We start from the raw sequence: 20565 nt of genomic DNA, 5'->3' as shown, positions 1-20565 counted from the left end.
TAGGATGGTGCCTGAACTGGCTATACATGACAGATGCAGTCTATCATGTCCCTGTGGTAATATTACGGTTCTGTGGATTCTTTTTCAGTCACAAAAATCCTCATTAGAATTAGCTGAAAAATGGAGCACTGAAACAATGACAATGTAATAATTTTTCATCTATGCTTGTCCATTTTTTAGTTTCACTGAGAGATTCCTTATTTGAAGGCATGCTGACTGTAATTCCATCCCTAATTCATGCATACCTCCTTATGTACAACTCCAACAATAACTTTTTATTGTTGTTCAAATCAAAGAAAGATAATGTGACAGTTCAGGTAGTGAGGTAAGTTGAAGAAGTTTATCTTAAGTGAACATTTTCTTCTTTAGATGGGGGCTTGCCTGGGCTAGACTCGCACAGAAGCAGTAACCAATGTCTGTGCAGATAATATGCCAATATTTTTATACTGCATGGGGTGTGTAAATATGTAAATATTTATGTATGCAATTACAAGCAAATAGGGTCCATAAGAGATTACTTTTATGTAGCAGGCAGAACATTTTCAACACTTTGCTGTGCTTCCTTGTTTACTTATTTATATTCAGACAAAGGAAGTGGTAAGGCTGACTAGCTGACAACTTTTCTGAGAAGAGACCATTTTGTATTAGAGGAAGCAGTATCTCTCTTGGATGTCCTAAGAACGCAGTTCTAAATTAAAAAAAAAAACCAGGTCTTAAACAGAAGCAGCTGGGTATTAGGCAAGGAATTACTGGACACACTGGAGGTGGTCATACACAGGGAATATATGTCTGTTTCATCGATAGCAGTGCTATGAACGTTCTCTAACTGCCTAGAGGAGAAAACTCACAATGGATTTGCGAAACATTCCCTACCGTTCAGATGTGGTTACATGGAACGCAGATGACTTAGCAGAGTATTTTAGGACGGTAAGTTTAACTATGTTTCATCTTTGTATGATTGAGGAGCAAACTACTGTAGCATTGTTTGTGATAACTTTACGTATTTTTATAATGGGCAAAGCTTGCGGCAAAACTAAAAGCAAAACCACAGACAATTAAGAAGCTGAGCTAAACTGGCCAGTGAAATCTATAAATGAATCTTGAAAGTGTGTTTTAAATTGGGTATAAGAGACCCTCGTAGCTTTTCAGAGAAAATACACACTTTACTACAACAATTGTTGATGTAACATATATTAACAGCTGTAGAAGACATTAATGTGTGAAGATTACAAGTTTTCTAGGTCATCTTCAACGATTTTCAGAAGAGATTTTTTTTTTTTTCAAATTGCTGGGTGTTCACAGATGAGCCTCTGAATGTTTTTGCTAATCAAACCCATGAGAACCCAGCCAGGAACTTAATAGTTGTGGGTACACAGACTCCTAATTTTTTTAGGCTCAGTTGGAAAAACATTTTGCCTTTTGGTTTGACTTCCCTATTCTAAAACTTCTTGGGGAAAAGTCATGGCTCAAGATTACTAGCTAATCCTTCTTTCCTGTCACTGTTACTTTTTCTGATGTTACGTTGTGTGCCTAGCTAGGAATTTCTGGGTTTTTTGACATCTTTTTCACCTGTGACAATCTATAAATTTCATTTTACAATACTGAAGAAATACTTTGAAAGGCAATACAGGAATTCACTGCCAACATATACCCTCTGCACAGCAATGCTGACTTTGTAATTGCCCAGGAATGTGTAACTAACTGAGCCATTTTTACTGAAATTTCATTTCCATGTGTTCTCTGTAAATTTCTCATTTTTCAATTCACATCAGAGATGATAGTGCCTGCTCCATCTCCCTTGCAACAGAACACGTTCCTCCCAAAGTCCGAAACTGTCAGCCTGCAATTTAACATTCAGATCAATCAGAAGATTTGGGAAGATGTTCAAGTAATGCCAGCATAGCTCGTTAATTTTCAAGTGAGGTGTCAGACTAGACTTGTAAAACCTGGAACAGTTTGGGCTTCATTTTGAAATCATGCAAAATTTATTGTTTCAACGGCTCCTATAACTCTGTGAGAGTTTTATTTGGGGAGCTGAGGCAAGTTTGATGCTAGAATGCAAAACTAGCTAATAAAGACAAACAGATCAAACACAAAGTCTGTGTCTACCAAATCTCCAGAGAAGTGAAACTGCCAACTACTTGCAAACCTCTAATTTTAGGGTGCAGGGGTTAGTGGCACAGGAAAGTGAAATGAAGAATTGGAGATGGAACATATGAGATCATTATCAACAGTCAAATTCAGACAAATACGAAAAACATTACAACACTGGTGCGTGGTGGTTAGGATCACCATTTCCAAGAGACTGAGAAGGGAAATGGCTTCCTGAAAGAGTTGATAATGATACTCTTAACAGTGATAAAAGGATTAATTGTACATTCTATCATAACTGAATGGGCCTGGTTACACTAATTTTTGAGTATCTCCCCTCTACTGATCCAGATATCCCCCAGGACAGAGATAATCTTGGCATTCCACTTTTGGGGAGGTTAATCAGGGCAAAAGCTGCTTGAAGTCATCTAAGAAATCTTTGTAAGACAATAATGTCAGCCTGTCAGCCAGCTCTGGGCAACTGCCATAAGTAACCAGGTCTTCTGCCCAGATAAACTAATACAATTTCCCTCACACATATTAAAGGGCCAAATGTTATACCTTAGGAATGCTTTATTTACAACTGACTAATATATTTTGCATGCAGCCATATGTTCAAAGTCCAGGATTCAAGTCCAAGAGGGCTAAGCAATTTTTTTTCCCTCCTAAACTGAGGTAATTGTGGGATGATTTTCAAAGGACAATCACATGCAAATCTTCTCTCATCTGAAGTGATTGGTCATGACACAGGACAGTGGTAAGATTTTCGTCAATTCATTGTTAGCTTACACCTTCATATTTGCAAAATTCAGCCAGCATACACATCAGTAATTTATGTAACAGTACTATGATGTATTACTGGCATGAATAAAGTCAAATAAGAATTCTTCATACTTAACAGTAATAACATCTAATTTATGATTCTACATGTATTAACTTAAAGCATATTTTAATTTAAACCATGCATTCAAAATAGGGAAGGACCAATAAAGAACCAAACCTTCAAATAATTTCTAAAGACTTTAAATTTTTTTAGAAAAAGCAAAGATGTTCATATTTGTAATATCCCAGGGGTTATTTTTAACAGCTAAACAGTATTTTTCATCAATTACTTTAAGAATGAGATTAGGTCTCAGTCACATCGATGTGTTCTCCCAAGCATAGCAGTTGCTCACTGCTGCATCCAGACTTGTGCTGGTAATGTCATGATAGCACTCATCATATGAAAGTGATATTATTTACAGGTTTAAGTCCTCAGTCTGAACAAAAGTCTTAATCTGTATCCTAAAATATTTAGCAGAGTTAGGTCTGTTTCTGCATATAAGTAACTGAAGGTGGCTCCTAAAAATATTCTGTCAGCTGTTCAGATGTTTTCAGGATCTGTTCTCATACAACACCAAGTTACAAGATTACTCCTTAAAGCGAATAAAAAGGATAGAACTAAGAAAGGACATAATGCTCCCTATAAGATGTTCTCTGCTTTAGGGGAATTCTCCCAGCAGCACAGGACCATTTGCCTACATAACTTTCACTAACTAAAGTTTCAGGCAGGACCACAGCCATTCTTCTGTCTTGAAGTGTCCAAAAAGTCACTTGTCTGTCCGCTCTTTGGGTTCCTTCTGGTATGGACTTGATCAGCTTGAAACAGAAAAAATGTATTCTAGCCAGATCAAAAACATAAGCTGTGTACTCACGTTATGCTATTACTGTTCAAATACAGAAAACCTTAAGACACCCACTGGAAATATTTAAGAGTCATGTCTTGCTAGATGTAGCTAGTTTTTCGGGTTTTGTTTTTTGGGGTTTTTTTGTTTGTTTTTGTTTTTTCCTAAGCCCCTGAAATTACTGTTAAATTTTTGCCTTGTAGGACCAGGAGCTTTCTTTTCTTATGTACATGATCAACTTCTAAAATGCATGTCCTTGTCCTAGATGCTAGTGTAAAACATAATATTGTGGAAAAGCTTTCCAAATATTATAGATAATTTCCAGGATTTAACAAGTGACATGTCCATGCAGAAGCAGCAGCTTTTTGATCACAACAACAAATTCAATGACTGGGATCAGGGCTTCCGTATTCCAAGATACTAAGGTTTTTGCTGTTTTCCACAATTGTTCAACCCAGTCACTTCCACAACTATCGATTTTCCAAGTACTTCTTTGGGCCAGGCAACTGTGAGATGGTTTTTAAATGTGAGGAATTACATGTTCCTAAATGACTGAAAATCCTCAAGTCCACTGAAGAATCCTTGTCTTAAAAATCCATGTTTACAGAACAAAATGAGCTATTTAGACAGGCTCTAGTATACAAAAGGGTAACTTGAAGCACCTGCTCAAAGCTAGCTGTATGGCTAAGTGTCTTAATCCATTCAACAACAATCATCTTCTTTTCATTGATAGCTAAAGTACAAGGACTGTGAGAAAGTTGTGAGAAAGCACAGCATTAATGGACAAAGGTTTTTGGTAAGTAAGAGTTGTAAAATTCCTTCCTATAAAATTCCAATCAAGTGATTGTTTTGACTCCTCCTTACTTTGCATTGGCAGATGCAAAGTACTTTAGCTCGCAGATGGTTACTAAGGTATGAATATGACGAGTAAACACCTTTGGTAAAATCAGCCAGACATCTTGCTTTAAATATGGAATGCTGGGAACCCAAGCATGTTGTTTAATATGCATATATTTTAGTATTTTTTAAACTGACAGGGAAGTTATAAAACCACAATCCTGACTTGAATTCATCTCTTCCTTTATAGGAAGTGCTTGTTTTCAAATACTAACTACAGAAAACTCACATTTATTAATTGTCCTCTTCTACTAAAGAAGACACAGACCTGGTCAGAATGACTGGCCTTCTGTTGTAAACAGTATTTCATGCCTCTATAGTTAAAATCAGATTTCTGGTGCAGCAGTACACAAAATCACTGAACTTTAAGAGCACCAAAACTAGTAAGCGAAGTCCCAGTGGGTTTAAATCAACATTGCTCCTGGCTTTACCAACAGCTTGGCTTAACTTCAGAAAAGCTGATAACTTCCATTGATAGAGCTGCTGTTTTCAGATCTTAAATACACATCCATGAAGATGTGTAAGGGCTTTTATTATTACTTCATTTTACTTCTATTTTATTTTATTTTGTTTCCAAATATTAACAACTACTCTATTTTCCCCAAAAGTAGTCATTTTGATCATCTGTATAATTAGTCATAGTGGGGAAATCTATGCATACCTCTTCTAAAGCCTTCTTATTTTTTATTTACTTGTCCTAATGTATCAAGCTTTTCGACATTTCATTGAAATGCGACATAAAAATTTTCAAACACCTTTTGTAGGAATGGGATATTACACCTCCCTCCTACTGAGTGGAGTCAGAATTATTCAGATGCGTGTCACAGGATTTATCTTACTAACCCCTAAGAAACTCTCCTTAGCTCAAGCACTAAGGATCTGTGGCTGGAATGGGAGTTCTGGCTCAGGAAGCGTTATGAAATTCTGGAAGTTTGTGAGGTACAAATAACAAGAGAAATAACTGTGTGATTCCTAAGCAATTTTTGTAATTTTTTATTATTTCCAGAGTGTTTCTGTAAATACATAGCTCAGAGCACAGCATTTCTTCAGAAGCATCCTAGTAGATTCAAAGGATGCTTTTCTATTAAGTAAGCGAGCAGCTGCTCATGTCTGCTGAGACTTTTTTTTTAAGGTTTTGACCTACTTGTCAACTGTATAATGCAAAAAAGGTTCACCTGTTAAACAGAACAACAAAAGGAGACTTTAAGTGGAATATTCTAAGTACAATGCAATCTTGAAAAAAAATTGCTTCTCTGTATGAATGGTTTTTCAAAGAAATATCTTTTTACATTTTCTAAGTTATTGGAAACTGCCAAATTACATTCGCACAGAAGAAACTGGTAAGACTGAATGCTTGCAGGCTTTTTATCTATTGTCAGATCTATATGGTAAACATGACTGCAAAAATATTGCTGTCTTATTCATCAGAATAACATCCTAGTTTCAAAGTCATATTTCTGTATCTACTGGCTACCACAAGGGAAGTCCAGTTGAGATGTAGCAGCAATAAAACCAGAGGGATTCCATGTAACTTATGCTAATAAAATTCTCTAATATTTAAAATGACAACATAGTCCTTTTATGGGTGTTTAAACCCATAATATTTGTCAGGTTTATCACCACAATAGAATTCCAGAGAAAAGCTTAAAAAGTCTTTAGAAAAAATTATGACTCTTCAGTAAATCCTGCAGAACATTTCCATAAAGGGGGTATATTTTTTCTGTGTTTTACTTCTGTGAGTACTCCCAGAGGTAAAATAGTGCTGGAAAACACAGATAGGATTTGTTCTGTCCTGAAAATCATTGATAGCATTGTGAACCAAGGTGTAATTAGAAACTTCTTATTGTTGGCAGTAAGAAAGACAGAAAGAATCAGACTATCATCCATGTTCCAAAGAGAGTTTGCAAAGCTTGTGATTAAACAAAACACTTTCTCAAAAGTTTTCATAATGCACTCATCTGTCCTAAACTTGGTGTTGCACATGATGGAAGAAGAGAGGGGCTGACTCTGCAGGAGCATCAGTAAAGCTCTCAAGACTTAGCACATCTCAGCTCAGGTCAGGAGTAATCTGCAATCTAATTCTATATTATGGTTGAAGGGGGAAGAAACACTCTCCCCCTCCCCCATCCCAGTTTCCGGAAGGATTTTTGTTAGGCTGCCAAGGCTGCTTTTAAGTCCAAGGAGTTTTCCAGCTACATCTCCACTAGAACATGTGATTTTACATATACTGTGATGCTACAGATATGGTTCTTCACACAAAACTCCAGCAAATGGTGCTCTATTTTAAAATCTACAGTTTTACCCTGAAACTTGCCTGATAAAACAATTTTGCCTGATTTCTCTAAGCAGACATGAAGGAATTCAATATATCTAGCTTCTGAAGTCACTTAAATACTGGTTTTTTTTAGCTGTACTAAAAAGATATGAAGTAAAATAGCATTAAATTAGAATCTATGGTAGGAGTTTGCCTTCCCTACCAGGAACAGCCCTTTGCAAAGGGCATTTCATTGCACATTGCCTTAAACCTACAAGTGTTTAAAAAAGCATTTGAAATATTCTGTCCTTTTTTATTTAGTGTGAGAAGCATAATTCCAAAATTGCCAGGAAGAATGCCACTGATGATGATTTCAAGCAAACCACGTGAGTTCTTTTGAGCTCACACCCATTACCAGTAGCACAGGGTGTTACCAGGATGTAGCTCTCTATTAATTGTTTGACACTGTCCACTGAGATGAATTATAGTATCTCAAGACTTCTTTAATAATAAATACATAAAGGATATGTTTTCCTGTATGCTAGGTGATGGCAATGTATAATGAAAAGCAATATCCAGAAAGCAAGAGAAGGAAAAGAGAAAAAAAATAAAAAGGAAGACTTAAAAATAGTTCTGGAATTTTTTGGTTTACTGTCTGTTCACGTGCTTTATCTTAAGTATCTCTGCCAATCTCTAGGGAGAAAGCTGTTGCAGAAAAGGGTTTTATTTCCATTTCTTTTGAGAAACAGAGCAGGGATGGATTTTAACCTTGCCTATAAGTCAATATGACAATATAACACCAATGAAGATTAGAACCCAAATTAGAAAAGCAAAAGACTTGACTTTAACTTTGCACAGAGCCCCACTAATTTGAAATTAATCCTGGAAGAATGGCTCATCTGCTGTTAAACAAATTTGCCCAACTCTCATCTAGTAAGAGCTGGTTTAAGATTTTACTTCTCCTTACAGATCTTTTTAACAAGCTATCATTAAAACATTCTAGTTACAGAAATGCTTCTCTTGGAATTTAGATGTGATTATTTTGTTAAAGTCCTTTGTGTGTAAACAAGTATACATGATGTTCATTAACCTCCCTGCTAGTTTAATACAACTGGCAGCAACATAAAGTAAAAACCAACATTCAGCAAAATACAAAAACTATAGAGAAGATTTTTTATGAAAATGGGTTCACATGAGCCATGGGATGGGCAGGCTGTTATCTTGCATTGCTTCTCCATGCAATTTATATTCCTATCAGTTGAAACTTCATGCCACATTTTTAAATATGCAAACTTCTGTAAGTTGCAGGGTGTTCCATGAACAATTTTGTGATATATACCATGTGTTTCCTTTTCAGAACATGTCTGAAAATGATATTCAGAAATTTCCCAAACTCAGAGTGCCGTAAGTAAAGCCAAACCAATTTGACATTAAAAATTATCTTAGCTGGTCTGCAGTAAAAACTCACAGGAAATATGGGGCAAATGATTTGCAAGTGATTAGTTAGAGACCTGCTTATTGCAGTGTACTGAGAGAAAAAGAAGAATGTTTCAAAATAAAAGGAGTGTTGTCATGACTGCTCAAGCACAATGATACAACACAAAAAAAATTGTCTGGGGGATGTTCAAAAGAACTTATCCATAAATTCTTTGACTGACAGCAGCTACACAAAGGTTAAACTTTTTTGCAAGTATTACCTTCCGAGTGTGATTTAACTCTTCACTGCTTAACTGTTGACTTTAACTCAAAGAAAAAAAAAGTCAGGTATGTACACAACAGTTGAGGAGTTCAAGTGATTTTCATCATGTGCTTTTCCTTTTACAGATAAATCAGTCTGGAACATTTGATTTAGTGTTAAATAGCTTTCCTTAGCTCCTGTGGATTAGGAAACTTGAAAAAGTTTCTGATTTATCTGAATAGCTTTCATAATTTCATAGAAATTATGAAATGAAGAACAATAATCTCATTAAGTCAATACTGAGTAACAGAAATTAGCTGCTTCTAATACTTCATGGTGAAAAATGAAGGATTTTATTTTGCTGTGAGTTCTCTGGTACATATTTAAGCTGGAAGTTAGAATGTTCCTAACCATGAGCTCTCCATGGTCTTCTAAATAAAGCAAGGAGGAAAAAGAAAAGGAAAAAAGGAACTCAAGTTGTTCCAACATGGCTGTTTCTTTGTTGCTCATTTCCCAGTTCCAGACTCACTCCCTGTATGCATATCTTGATTTTGCTACAGGAGATACAGTCTGTTTCGTCTTTTCTGATACATCAGAGCTTGTGTAAGGTGTTCTGGTGAAGCTAAGAATACTGAAAAATTTTGAAATACCTGTGTAGTCTGTCACATTCATGTGTTCATGAGTAAGCTGGTGGCTAGATCTGAGGGCAGGAGGATACCTCTGTTCAGCTCAGATACGCAAGGACTTGAACTTGAAAGCCTTGGACATGACATGTTTCTTAAGATCGTATCTATATGTTCACACAATAAATTTCCTGATGATAGGGATTGGTGGTGTATGATGTGTTAGTAAAGGGGTCCAGATGCCATGAAAAAAGATGCCCTGATGTCTCAGCATTTTTGAACTTACTGTCAATTAAAAGGAACATTTAACTATCATTACTGAGGAACCAGAGTTACACTAGATTGTCTGAAAAACTCATCTTACCATAGTGGCTTGTAATTCTCTGATAATTTGTCCCTCCTTAACAGTCCTTTGGCAAAATTGCCTTGTGTTCTCCTTGTTTGAATTTCTAATTTTGAGAACTTTTGGTGATTTCCTTTTAAATTCATGAGTCAAAAGTGCTCAGTGGAAGGTCTAGTAAACACACACATACAAGAGATATTAATGTCATAGGTGAATAGTTAAAATGAAATCTAATAATGTGGAGTTGCTCCTATCTCCTCATCTAATATATTGATATCTCAAAAATGTTTTGAAAATTCGATTTTCACAGTCCACTTACCTTGTAACACTCTAGCAGAAAGTGAACAACCTTTTCTAGTCAGATCTTTTGGGTTTCTCAACAAGAAGAGAACTTGAAATCAAGAGCTTTAAAAGAAGAGAGAAGCTTGGTGCACAACTTGAAGAAATGAAATAAGTAAATTAATAAATCTGAATGAGAGTTCTGGAACTAATGCCCTTGTTCTCAGCTTTCTCCACACCTACAAACAGGGAAACAATTCACTAGAATATTGTGAATATAGATGGAAAAAGTTTGGTGTGATGTGGGGGTCCTCCGTGTAATGCCACTGTTTAAGGCAAGGATTTAGATCTTTAATAGGAAAGAGAACTGGTTGGCATTTAAAAAAAAAAAACAAAACACAAAAAAAGCCAAACCAAAAAACCCCCAACAGAATAAAATTCATGGGTAGAAGAACCTGACATTTTTTTAACATTAATTTCATTACTTCAGAATCTCCACACTCTCACCAAAACAGAAAGTGCTTGTTGTTGACTTCTACTAGAACACATTCACACCTTACCTTTATATCACGATGCAAACCTCACCTAGTAGGAAGAATTTTTCTACAAGACATATTAGCATACTGTAGTTATAGTACCCGATACTTAACAACAGTGCTAAAATCGGAGCATATTCTGTAAAAATGCTTAATATAAATGGCAAGTGTCACACTTAAAGCATTGGCTAGTGGAATGAATAAAAAGCACATATACAAGAGATGCTGTTCTCCAGTAAATTTAGCAGGGTTATGCTGACCTACATGTACTGAGAATAGAAGCCAGCACTTGCAACTATACAACGTTTGCAAACCACAGCCTACATCCATACAGACCTCCTGAGCTGGGTATGTGGTTTTAGTAAATATATTACATTTGAGCGAATCTACTGATCAAGTTTTGAATGTAACTGTGTCATTATTTGGGGATGATTCTGTGACTTTTACAAAAATCTTAAGTGTCTAAGTAAGTAACAATTGTCATCACAAAGTATGATAAGCCATTTCCTGAAACTAATACCCCCCCCCATCTTCTGTAATTATTAACAGAATTATTATTTTGAAAGTTTATCTCCACCAGCCATGTTACAGGTGCACATCTTCATGAATCTTCTTTTGGCTTACTTTTAAATACCAAAAAAGGATTTAAACACTATTTTGAAAATTACAATACTTCATAAAGTCTTTAAAACTCTCCATTAAAAGGGCTGAACTCTTTACTGAAAACTTTGCTAAAAAATTTACATATATAAGGGCACCATATAAAAGTGGTTGATGCATCCAGACAGTCCTGCAAGCTTTATTCTGGCTACCTTTTTGCAGGCAAAAGGGTTAATGGACAATAAGTCTGCACAGGATTCACTGCACCTGCATATGCATAGGCCACAGATAGATTTCTTGAGGGATCATAAACTCCACAGTTCATTTGCCTCAGTAGGCATTCCCATTCTTCTTTGCAGTCACCACCTAACTTTCTTGTATGCCTGCAAGAGATACTAAGGTCTTGTACACAAGATGATCTTCACTGGCATGGTTAAGGAAATCTATCCCGCATGTCTATTGGGGCGTGATAACTTGTGGAGGATGGAAAATGAAGACTGAATGAAGACTGACTTTGTCATGGAGTATTAGACAGGATCAAAACCAAAAGTTGTCCTCATCTTTGAGTTATGCATAAAGCTGTGCCAAACAGAGCATTAGATGACTGGAAACCCACATGCCCTCCTTTCCTTGCCGTATCTAGGCCTTTAAATAAACCTGCAAATTTGAAACCATTATTCCATTTGGGGCTTCTCTGATAAATATGAAGTTTTTAATTTCATTCAGAATATTTACATTGATGATGCTGTCACTCTTTGGAACCCTGAGACCTCTTGCACTTATATTGCTATTAAAGCAATCTTAGGGAGAAGTTTAGAAAATTAACTTTGCTTAATGCTATATTTTTATTTAACATGGAAGCCCTTCTTTCATTCCCATTTACATGCACAGTAGAATCAAAGGTGTAGCTCAGGCACAAGGTCCCAAAGCAAAAGACAGGGTACAGCCCCACTCACCACTTCACTTTCACCCTTTCCTTTAGACAAGAGGGAGGTGGAAAAAGCCACTTGGTCTTTGCCAGTTCTGTGTTGTAGTTGAACTGCTCTGGGTAGACATAGGGAAGAGGGAGTGAAGAGAGATTCTTGGATTGGTTTAAGGCTCTGGTTCCGGTTCAAAAGGCAGTACTTGGACACATGCTGAGCTTCAGGCACTTCTTCAAGCTAAATAGAAAATGCCACCACATAGTATTTCTACTTGTATATATACATTTCTGTTTGAAGATACAGAATAACCGCTTCAAATCACTTGGTTAAAAATTTACTTTTAAGAACACTAATCATAGCTTAAGAATTTAAGCACAGTTGCCATTCTATGAAAAGATATATGCCTGTGTGTTCCAGTGACCTACATAGATCTGCTATGGCACTGATGAACAATCTTTGAAGACCTCATACTGCATGATTACATGTGTTGGAGCCCAGTCTCCAGGTTCCAGACCACGAAGGGTTTTCCCCTACTTCCCTTGTTCACAGATTTAGTGGAAATGCCATTACCTCAAAGTTATCACATTCCCACAGACCTTTAAGGAGCAGCAATGTTTGGGCCAAGTAATTTATTGGTAGGAACACCTAACAAACACATATATTTTCTCCCTTTTCCCACTCAGAAATTAAAATAAATAATTGTGGCATGACCATCAGCTTTAGAGATTGGGTTATCATGAATGTAGCTGTCATTGTAAGTAAGAGATAGCATCACAGTTGACCTAACAATTTGTTCAGTTATTAATAGCTTAGCTCAGTTGCAACCTGTTTTCTTCAAACATACACTATGCTTAATGCTTGGCATTTTTGTAATATGAAAAACTGTTAAGAACTGTACTGTTATGTGTTTTGTTGAGCTCATTCATATTACTCTGGTACTTGCTATATCTTATGAAAGAACCATTTAAGTTAATATTAATACTACTAGGTTAACATACACACCTGAAGCTTCACAAACAACACACTGCATCCTGAAAGAGTAAGCAGTACATTGGTGAAACAGGGAAGGGATATGGTATATTTTACACCAAGCACACATTGAATATCTGTCTCAAGCACTAACTGAAACTCAGACCTAATCATGAGGTTGTAATTAACATTTTGATAATAAATCTAATGTAACAAAAGGCCAATATACAGCTTAAGGGACACATGGAGTTTTCTTATTGCTCATTATCACTATTGGCAGTCACAGAAGGTCATGAAGGTTTATATTTGTGGATAACAAATGTGAGTCTTGCAAAATATTTTAAAGCGCATTCAACAGAATGTGCGTTACTTAACGTGGTCAGAATTAATAAACAAGAAAAAGCAAATATCTCATTCAAAATAACAGGGGTGGTTGGTCGATACCTGAACCATGATCTAAACACTGAAGTTAGTCTTTGCCAGTCTTATTGTTTACTATCTTGAGAGAAAACATTTCCAAGTTTTCAGTAAGTCAAGGTACTAATACAGGGTGTTGATTCCTTTGGCTATCCTCAGTGGCAGGTTGCTAGCAAACCTGAGATTTGAAATTTTCAACCTTGGTCAGAAAGCTTATAGCATATGCCATAACACTTGTGAAAACTTCCAGTAATAAAAAGAGCATCATTGCACTAAAGTATATAATTGCATCTGCCAGTTCAAACATGGCAATGTGTGTGCTGAGTTCTGAATGGGACACATTCAGAGCCTACAAACATGGCAGGGTCTGAAAGTTGTTCTACTTTCGGGAGAGTCAAAGTGCAAACCAAAAAATAAGAAATCTAATGCCCTTCTCTTTCAAAAAGGTATGCTTTGGGCAGAGATGAATGTGTGTGTGCACATGCTTTCTCAGATGGGATGCTAAAGGCTGTTGAAAGTGTTAGAACAAAACTGATAGTCAGTTTTGGAGCCAACTTAATTGTATTGCATCTGCCCAACAGACTTTTCTCAAAGGCCAAAACAAAGACTTCATCACAAACTATGCTTGACAGCGTTCAATATGCAACTGTGCAACTTCCTGGCCCTAGAGGACTTTGCCTTCCATCTCTCACTCATCTTAAATCCTTTATGCCATTACATGTAGAATGGACTCTACTCACAACAATATCTGCAGTTAAGCGAACAAAAGCCAGTTTTGGAGTACTGCTTTGGGGGTTGGTTGTGTGTTTTTTTTTTAATTTTCAACTTCCTGCTAGTTTTAAGCTAAGTGTCTGGTGGAGGAGGTAAAAAGAGAACGAGAAGTCTGAGTAACATTTTCTGCAAGTGCTGTTGCCTTATCCTCTCCTATCATCCACTCCCACAACTCAGAAAGCAGTGCGGTTTTGGTACTTCCTTCCTCACATGGCTACAGACTCAGCTGCTCAGTGCACCCATCTTCTGTAATAACATTGCTTTTAAAGTATTACCATTCTAAACTTTGCTTTCTTCTAATAACCTCTCTGAGCCATTCGTTTGAAGCATTTCAAATAAACTTGAAGTAAAGATTAGATACTGTATTTTAAGCAGCAAATGATTAATTTTTGGCAGCAGGATAAGATGAGCAACTTTTTCCTTTCAGTTTTTCCTTAAAAACCAGTTGGTGTAAATCCTCATAGCAGCCAGCCCAGGTTTAGTCCAGAAAGCTTCCAAACACTAGGTCTCATTCAAACCCACGGAAGCCTGAACTAAAAGAATTACTAGCTCTAACCCCAGTGATCTTCATTTTACTTCTTTAGCTGAAAATAAACACAGTATTATGAAAGATCCTTCCTCTACCTCTTCTACAGCAGAGAATAAACAGCACACAAGTTCCGTAATGCACTTCTCAACCAAAGCACTGGTATACATAGTGCACTGTTCACCCCGGAACATTTCCTGATGTTTCACACGGAATTTATTATTCACACAGCAACTTCCTTATCACCTGCAGCAGAAGGAAATTTCTTGTGCAGAGGAGTGTTGATTGCATGGGAAAGAAGAAGAGCAAGAGGAGTCTTATGTCTATAACTTGGCATTTTTCTTGCTTTATACAATTTTCTTGGATAATGATGTCAGATTTTGACAGCTGTAATCCTTCTTACATTATTAACAATTGTGCATGTGCTCATATCAAATGGGCAAGTATGACAATATTTGCTTCAAATCAGAAAATTGCAAAGTACTGTCTTAAAAGAGAAAAACCAAAAAATATTCTCCCTCTGCCTTTCTATTTTCATACTTGGATCCTTGAATACATATCCTTAACTTCCAATTACCCATCTTCATCCTTTTCAGACAGCATGACCATACTGATCTGAAACTGCTTGTTCTCTGATCCTTGCTGGCAGCCTGATCTGTCCCCATGGCACTTTCCATAATCAAACAGAGCAACCCTCCACCTTGAATTTATCTTTGAATTACAGTAAGGTCAGTATTAGGAAAGTAGCAAGGGCAAGAGAAGGGATGTTCAAAATAAGAGAAAAATTTTTAGCATGGTTCAGGAACAACAACAACAACAACAAAGTATGCTTTTGTTGGCTTTTTTTTTTTTTAGTATAAGATTGCTTGAAAGCTTGTCTTCCTCAAGTCCCAACCCAGAAAAGCAGTTAGACATAAAAGAGATGCACAAATGAAGTAATTTGGAAAAAACTAGGGGATTATTATTGCTGAGTGTCAGAAAAAGACATGAAAGAAGAAGAAAAACCACAAAATAGAGCGGTAACTACCTGGCCATAAAAAAAAGATTTTAAAATACTGATACAAAGTTTGATTGACCAGATCTAAGATGCATGGAAAAGAATTCTGCACTAACAAACAATAAATACAAGATTTTACAAAATTTTGAATCTGAGATAAACAGACATGTTGAGTTCTTGATTATTTCTCCACTTTTATTTCCACAATTACTGTCTTTCATAGACCTAAATAATATAAGCTCAAGTAAAATGTGGTATTTTTAACCAGATGTACGTAACCGATTTGCTTTGGTTGGCACAGAACTTCCTTGGTGGGACTTTCCTCAAAAAGAAATATTGAGAATTAAGAATCAGACCATGAGTCATCATAAGCTTTCTTTGAAACAAAAACTTTATTTGAAACAAAATAATCATAGAGGCTAACTTCAATACTAGCAAAGCAGAATTCTGTTGCTCTCAGCGGACCTAATTCTGTTAATCTCAGTAATGATTGTACTGTAACCTCAGAGTTGTTCTCAGGAAGTAAGTCAATATAAAAACTCTCAGTCCCAGATGTCTGTGCTGGCTATGCCAGCAATATTAGCAGTATAAATGCATGGTCCTGACTGAAACTTTACTCAAGATTGCATTTCATTGGTTGTTATTCATCCTACTGCTGTATACAAACTATGCACGAGTGATACAAACACATCCACTTGGAAACATCTCTCTAGACATAAAGCTGTAGTCTTCATATGTTCCATGAATATTTCTGCCCTGCCCTGCCAATATGTTATAACATGGAACTAAATCAACCTTTTCACCTTCTTTACTGGAGGGATGCTGGATGCGGTGTATCTTGGTTGCAGAGGGAAGGAAACAAAAAGAATTGAGAGTAGACACAGGATACATTTAATTCCTGCTTTTGCAACCATAAGCTTGGTAGAAGCTGTTTCCTGAAGCATTATCTGCTTTTTCCATGCAAAGTAATACAAATGCAATTGCCACTATTTCAAGCAGTGTTCTAGTGCATGATGTCTACCACACCCGAAGCTTCTGAGGCTTGCTAGATTTAATGTTTATTTTCAAACTTCATCCAACAATATGGGGTTTTATCTATGTAAAAAGAGTCTAGTTTTCAATTGGATATGCTATAGTGCAATTTTGCAATAAAATGATAAATTCAATATTCTTACCATGTAATAAATAATAATTCTGAATTACCAGATTTAATTTAGTAAATATTGAGGGAAAACAGTTAAGAAAATGACTAAGTTTCAAGGAGTTTTTTAAACTATTTTTGTGTTTCTTTTAAATAGAATTGTAAGTAAATTAAGTCAAGAAATAAACAGAAATGAAGGGAGGCTATCTTTCTTTCCAAAATGGTAAGTAAAACAATTCAGCTTTCTTTTTCAAAGCTTTCACATACATCTTTTCTGGACTGTTTTCCATTTGATCAATAATACCTGGGTCAGAGGGAAAGCGTAGAAATTATATAAAATAAAACTCTGTTTTGTTAATGCTAAGAATAGCAAAGCCTGAGCCCATGAACACCCTAGACACTTCAGCCATGTCCGGAACCAAGTAACATATAAATTTCATACAATCTTCCACCTGGGTAAATTAATCTTTAGGAATGGTATAAAGCCTAGGCACATATTATTGCATTAATAAATCATCATTAATGCATTTCACAGACCTATGCATTGTTACACTTTTTAATACTTTATGACTTATCATTGAATATAATATTCTTGCAATAGAAAAAGAGCAAAAATTTCAAGAAGAGTGCATGAGAAAAGAACAATTTATACTCATATACAATGAAAATCTAAGTCTAGTCTATATAACATGATTTTACATCAGCTGATAACATGATTTTACACCTCTGCATTAACTAGATTTCAAAACCAGAATTGAAAACCATAAAAATATTTATCAGCCCTACAAATATTTATGAACTCCACTTTCAGCAGCTTGAATGGAATTAGTAAAGAAAGTTTCTATTTTCAGGACTGGGGCCCCTGGTAAATTTATTTACTGAGTCCCATTGTTTCTAAACACTCGACCTCACTGACTTCAATTTTTTTTGAGACAGTTCAGCTTACATTAGGATCCTGTATGTGACATATGAAGTAGTGTGTTTTTGGCATTTTGGGCAGAGTTAAACTCACCTATATAAACTTCATTCTACTGTTAAAGCTAACCATTACCTTTATTTGCAGTAGATTTTAGTATGCTCAAAATATTTAAGAATTGGAAATGGAAGGAATTTATTTGTTTGTATCTTTGTTGTAGGGCCCAAACACAAAAATGTCCTGAAAATCCAGGTAAGTGTGTACTGGCAAATAGTCTCTAACAACAAAAAGCATTTAAAAATATTAAAATAGTAAGTTAATCATTGCAGTGCAGGGTAAATGGGGGGGCGGGGGGAAACCCAAAACAACAAACAGGAAAAGATGAGAGCACAAAGAAATTGCAAAAAGAATAAAGAGTAGTTACAGGAGAACAAGTAAGAAAAAATATTTTTAAGATAGAAAAGATGGTGAAGAAAGGCAAGAGCAGAGACATTTACATGAGCATTCCCAAACTGTCTTTCTTTAACCCAATACATAGTATCAGTGCTTATGTATTTCTGTTCCAACATCTCTGTTCCCTGCCCCTACTCCTAGCAGCACCCCACATTAGAGGTAAGCTTCTAGATGTCTGTCGTGTTCTGAATTTTTATTTCAATTATTTTCTTAATAGGCCACGAGCACTTAGAACTTCTGCAAGCTACCACGTTCGCTCAGTACTAGTGAAGTTAAAAAAACATTTCTGATATGAAAGATAAAATAGTATTAAACAAAGAGATAAGAAGACTGTGCTCATTCTGAAAGCATTCTACTTCAAATTATACTTAAAACTGGAAGTGTAGGACAAACGTGAAGTGACAGCACATACATCATCTCATACAAGGATAGCTATACTCTTAGTTTTGAATCAGAATGTTATTCGTACTACCTTCCATGACTGCCTGCCTGCCTTTGAAAGACCTACCTTGTTCCTGTGACGCAGTATTGTGGTTTAGAACTGACCTGGGATTTGTTGTGTCCTTTTCATCAAGTTACATCTTGATAGTTTAAAGTTGTACATGCTAAGAAGCCTGTGGTTATGCTTCTTTACGCAGGATACAGTCAAGAAGATGGTGGCTGGTCTTCATTTGTGAGTATCACGTTAACAAAACTTACTGTTTGAACGGATTACCTCTTCTGTAAGGTCTATAATTTCTTGCATTATCTACTTTGGGCAGCACGGATGGAGTGAGCAATGGCAGGGGGTGTTAGGATGGGGAGAAAGAGAAGCAGGAGCATGAATGATTGGAGTAGCTGCACACAAATTTCTTCACTGAGAAAAGGGTCTCCCCCAGTAATGCAAGGCAGAGCTTCAGAATGGCAGTCCTATACCACTGGCTCAAGTAGAAGCTCACAGACTATGACCAGGTCTCCCCAGAACCTCAGCTGAATTTTATATACCTGTTTCAAGCTCTTAAAAGAGGTGGCTAGTAAAGGAAACTTTGCTATGTTATTCAATGGCAAATACTTGCCATTTTATTCTCTAGAGTTGATTTGTTGAAGAATCTAATTTTTTGAAGCCAACTAGACTGTAAATGTTCCTTTTGCCTTTCAGCACAGAAAATGCATTGGTAAACATCATTAGATAAAGCATAAACAACTCAGCTAGCTAACTGAGTAAGCTGACTGATGCACAGTCTGGGTTTATGAAGATCTCTTACATTGACCAGTGCCAATGGTTTTTTGCAAAAAATGGAGAGGGATTTTTAAAAACCACTTGCTACTAAGTTTGCAGGAGATGTGCTGCTATTTTGGGAGCACAAAAGTTAAAAGTAACCACCTATAGAGCACCTGGGCTCTATGTCAATACAGAGCTAGTCTGGAAATTTCAGCCAAGATACCAATGACAAACTGAGTATTCTTTTTCTTGTAAGCCTTGGCAGATGGCACAGAAGGTGCGTGCAACGACCGCTACCATATTTTCACTGTGATCTTACCAGGTCCTGCAAGTTGTATGAAGCTGTTTTGGTTCTGGTCAGCGGAGGGCACCAAGACCCATATCAAAGACCTCGTTTTTCCTCAAGCATTTTTAAAAAGTTGAGTTGCAGGCTGTAGAGTACATGCTATTAAGTAAGAACGAATATCAACAGGCATCAACTGCTGCTGCAGTGTGTTTCTAGGAAGCAGTGAACTGTTTACTGGTGCCTTGTCTGTTACCTAAAACAAAGGTGCTGTGCATTTCAATAAGCTATCACCTTACCTTGACCTTCTACTGCAGTTACTGTTATAAAATGATACTCATTTCTGTTCTTAAGCTGTTGAGTGCTGTATGTGTTAATAAAATGCTGCCTCCTTTCACCATTTTATTTCAACAAAGAATTTTTTCACTCAAACTGGTTGTAAAAACTTGATATCCTCCAGAGTGAAAAATACCACAGTGAAAGGCTACAAGGAAATTGCACTGAAGTGTTTAGTATCCTGTTACAGCACTCATCCTTTATGTACATTTGCCAGGATGAAGATGATGACTATGAAAGCCCTGATGATGATGACCAGGAAAAGGAAGATGAAGCTGACTATGAATCACCAACAGAAGAACCTGAGGAAGCAGAACATGACAGTGATGGTTATGAGCCACCTCCATCCAATAATGATGAAGCACACCACAATGTCATATTTCCTGCCAAGTCACTTACAAACAACACAGATTATATAGGTAATTACTAAAAATTAGGCGTTATTAATAATTAATAAATTATATTTTCACACATTATCAGCCACATTTTAGGTGGCTGGTAATAGAATATAGAAGGTTTTTCCCTTGAAGTCAACAGTGTAGTACATGAACAAGATTTAGTGACGCAGACTTACAGCACGTTGGTGGCTTTGTGACTTTTAAAGCTAAATTTTCTACTTCAGACAAGCTCTGTTGGATTAAAGATTATTTTGTGTGATGTGTGCATT

At 36.4% G+C, this 20565-nt stretch overlaps 1 protein-coding gene across 1 annotated transcript in view; it reads left to right on the top strand.

The window, feature by feature from the left end:
• Positions 1-637: 637 nt before the first annotated feature.
• Positions 638-20565, top strand: part of LCP2 (lymphocyte cytosolic protein 2) — a 33154-nt gene continuing 13226 nt past the window's right edge. Inside the window, exons 1-7 of the mRNA XM_052772089.1 lie at positions 638-927; positions 4489-4551; positions 8264-8310; positions 16867-16932; positions 17846-17877; positions 18717-18751; positions 20116-20317. Of these exons, the coding sequence (XP_052628049.1) occupies positions 850-927; positions 4489-4551; positions 8264-8310; positions 16867-16932; positions 17846-17877; positions 18717-18751; positions 20116-20317 (523 nt within the window). The 5' untranslated portion in view covers positions 638-849. The remainder of the gene's footprint in view (positions 928-4488; positions 4552-8263; positions 8311-16866; positions 16933-17845; positions 17878-18716; positions 18752-20115; positions 20318-20565) is intronic.

Source organism: Harpia harpyja, chromosome 20 (assembly GCF_026419915.1).
Source record: "Harpia harpyja isolate bHarHar1 chromosome 20, bHarHar1 primary haplotype, whole genome shotgun sequence".
NCBI lineage: Eukaryota > Metazoa > Chordata > Aves > Accipitriformes > Accipitridae > Harpia > Harpia harpyja.
This window is presented reverse-complemented; position numbering and strand designations above follow the sequence as displayed.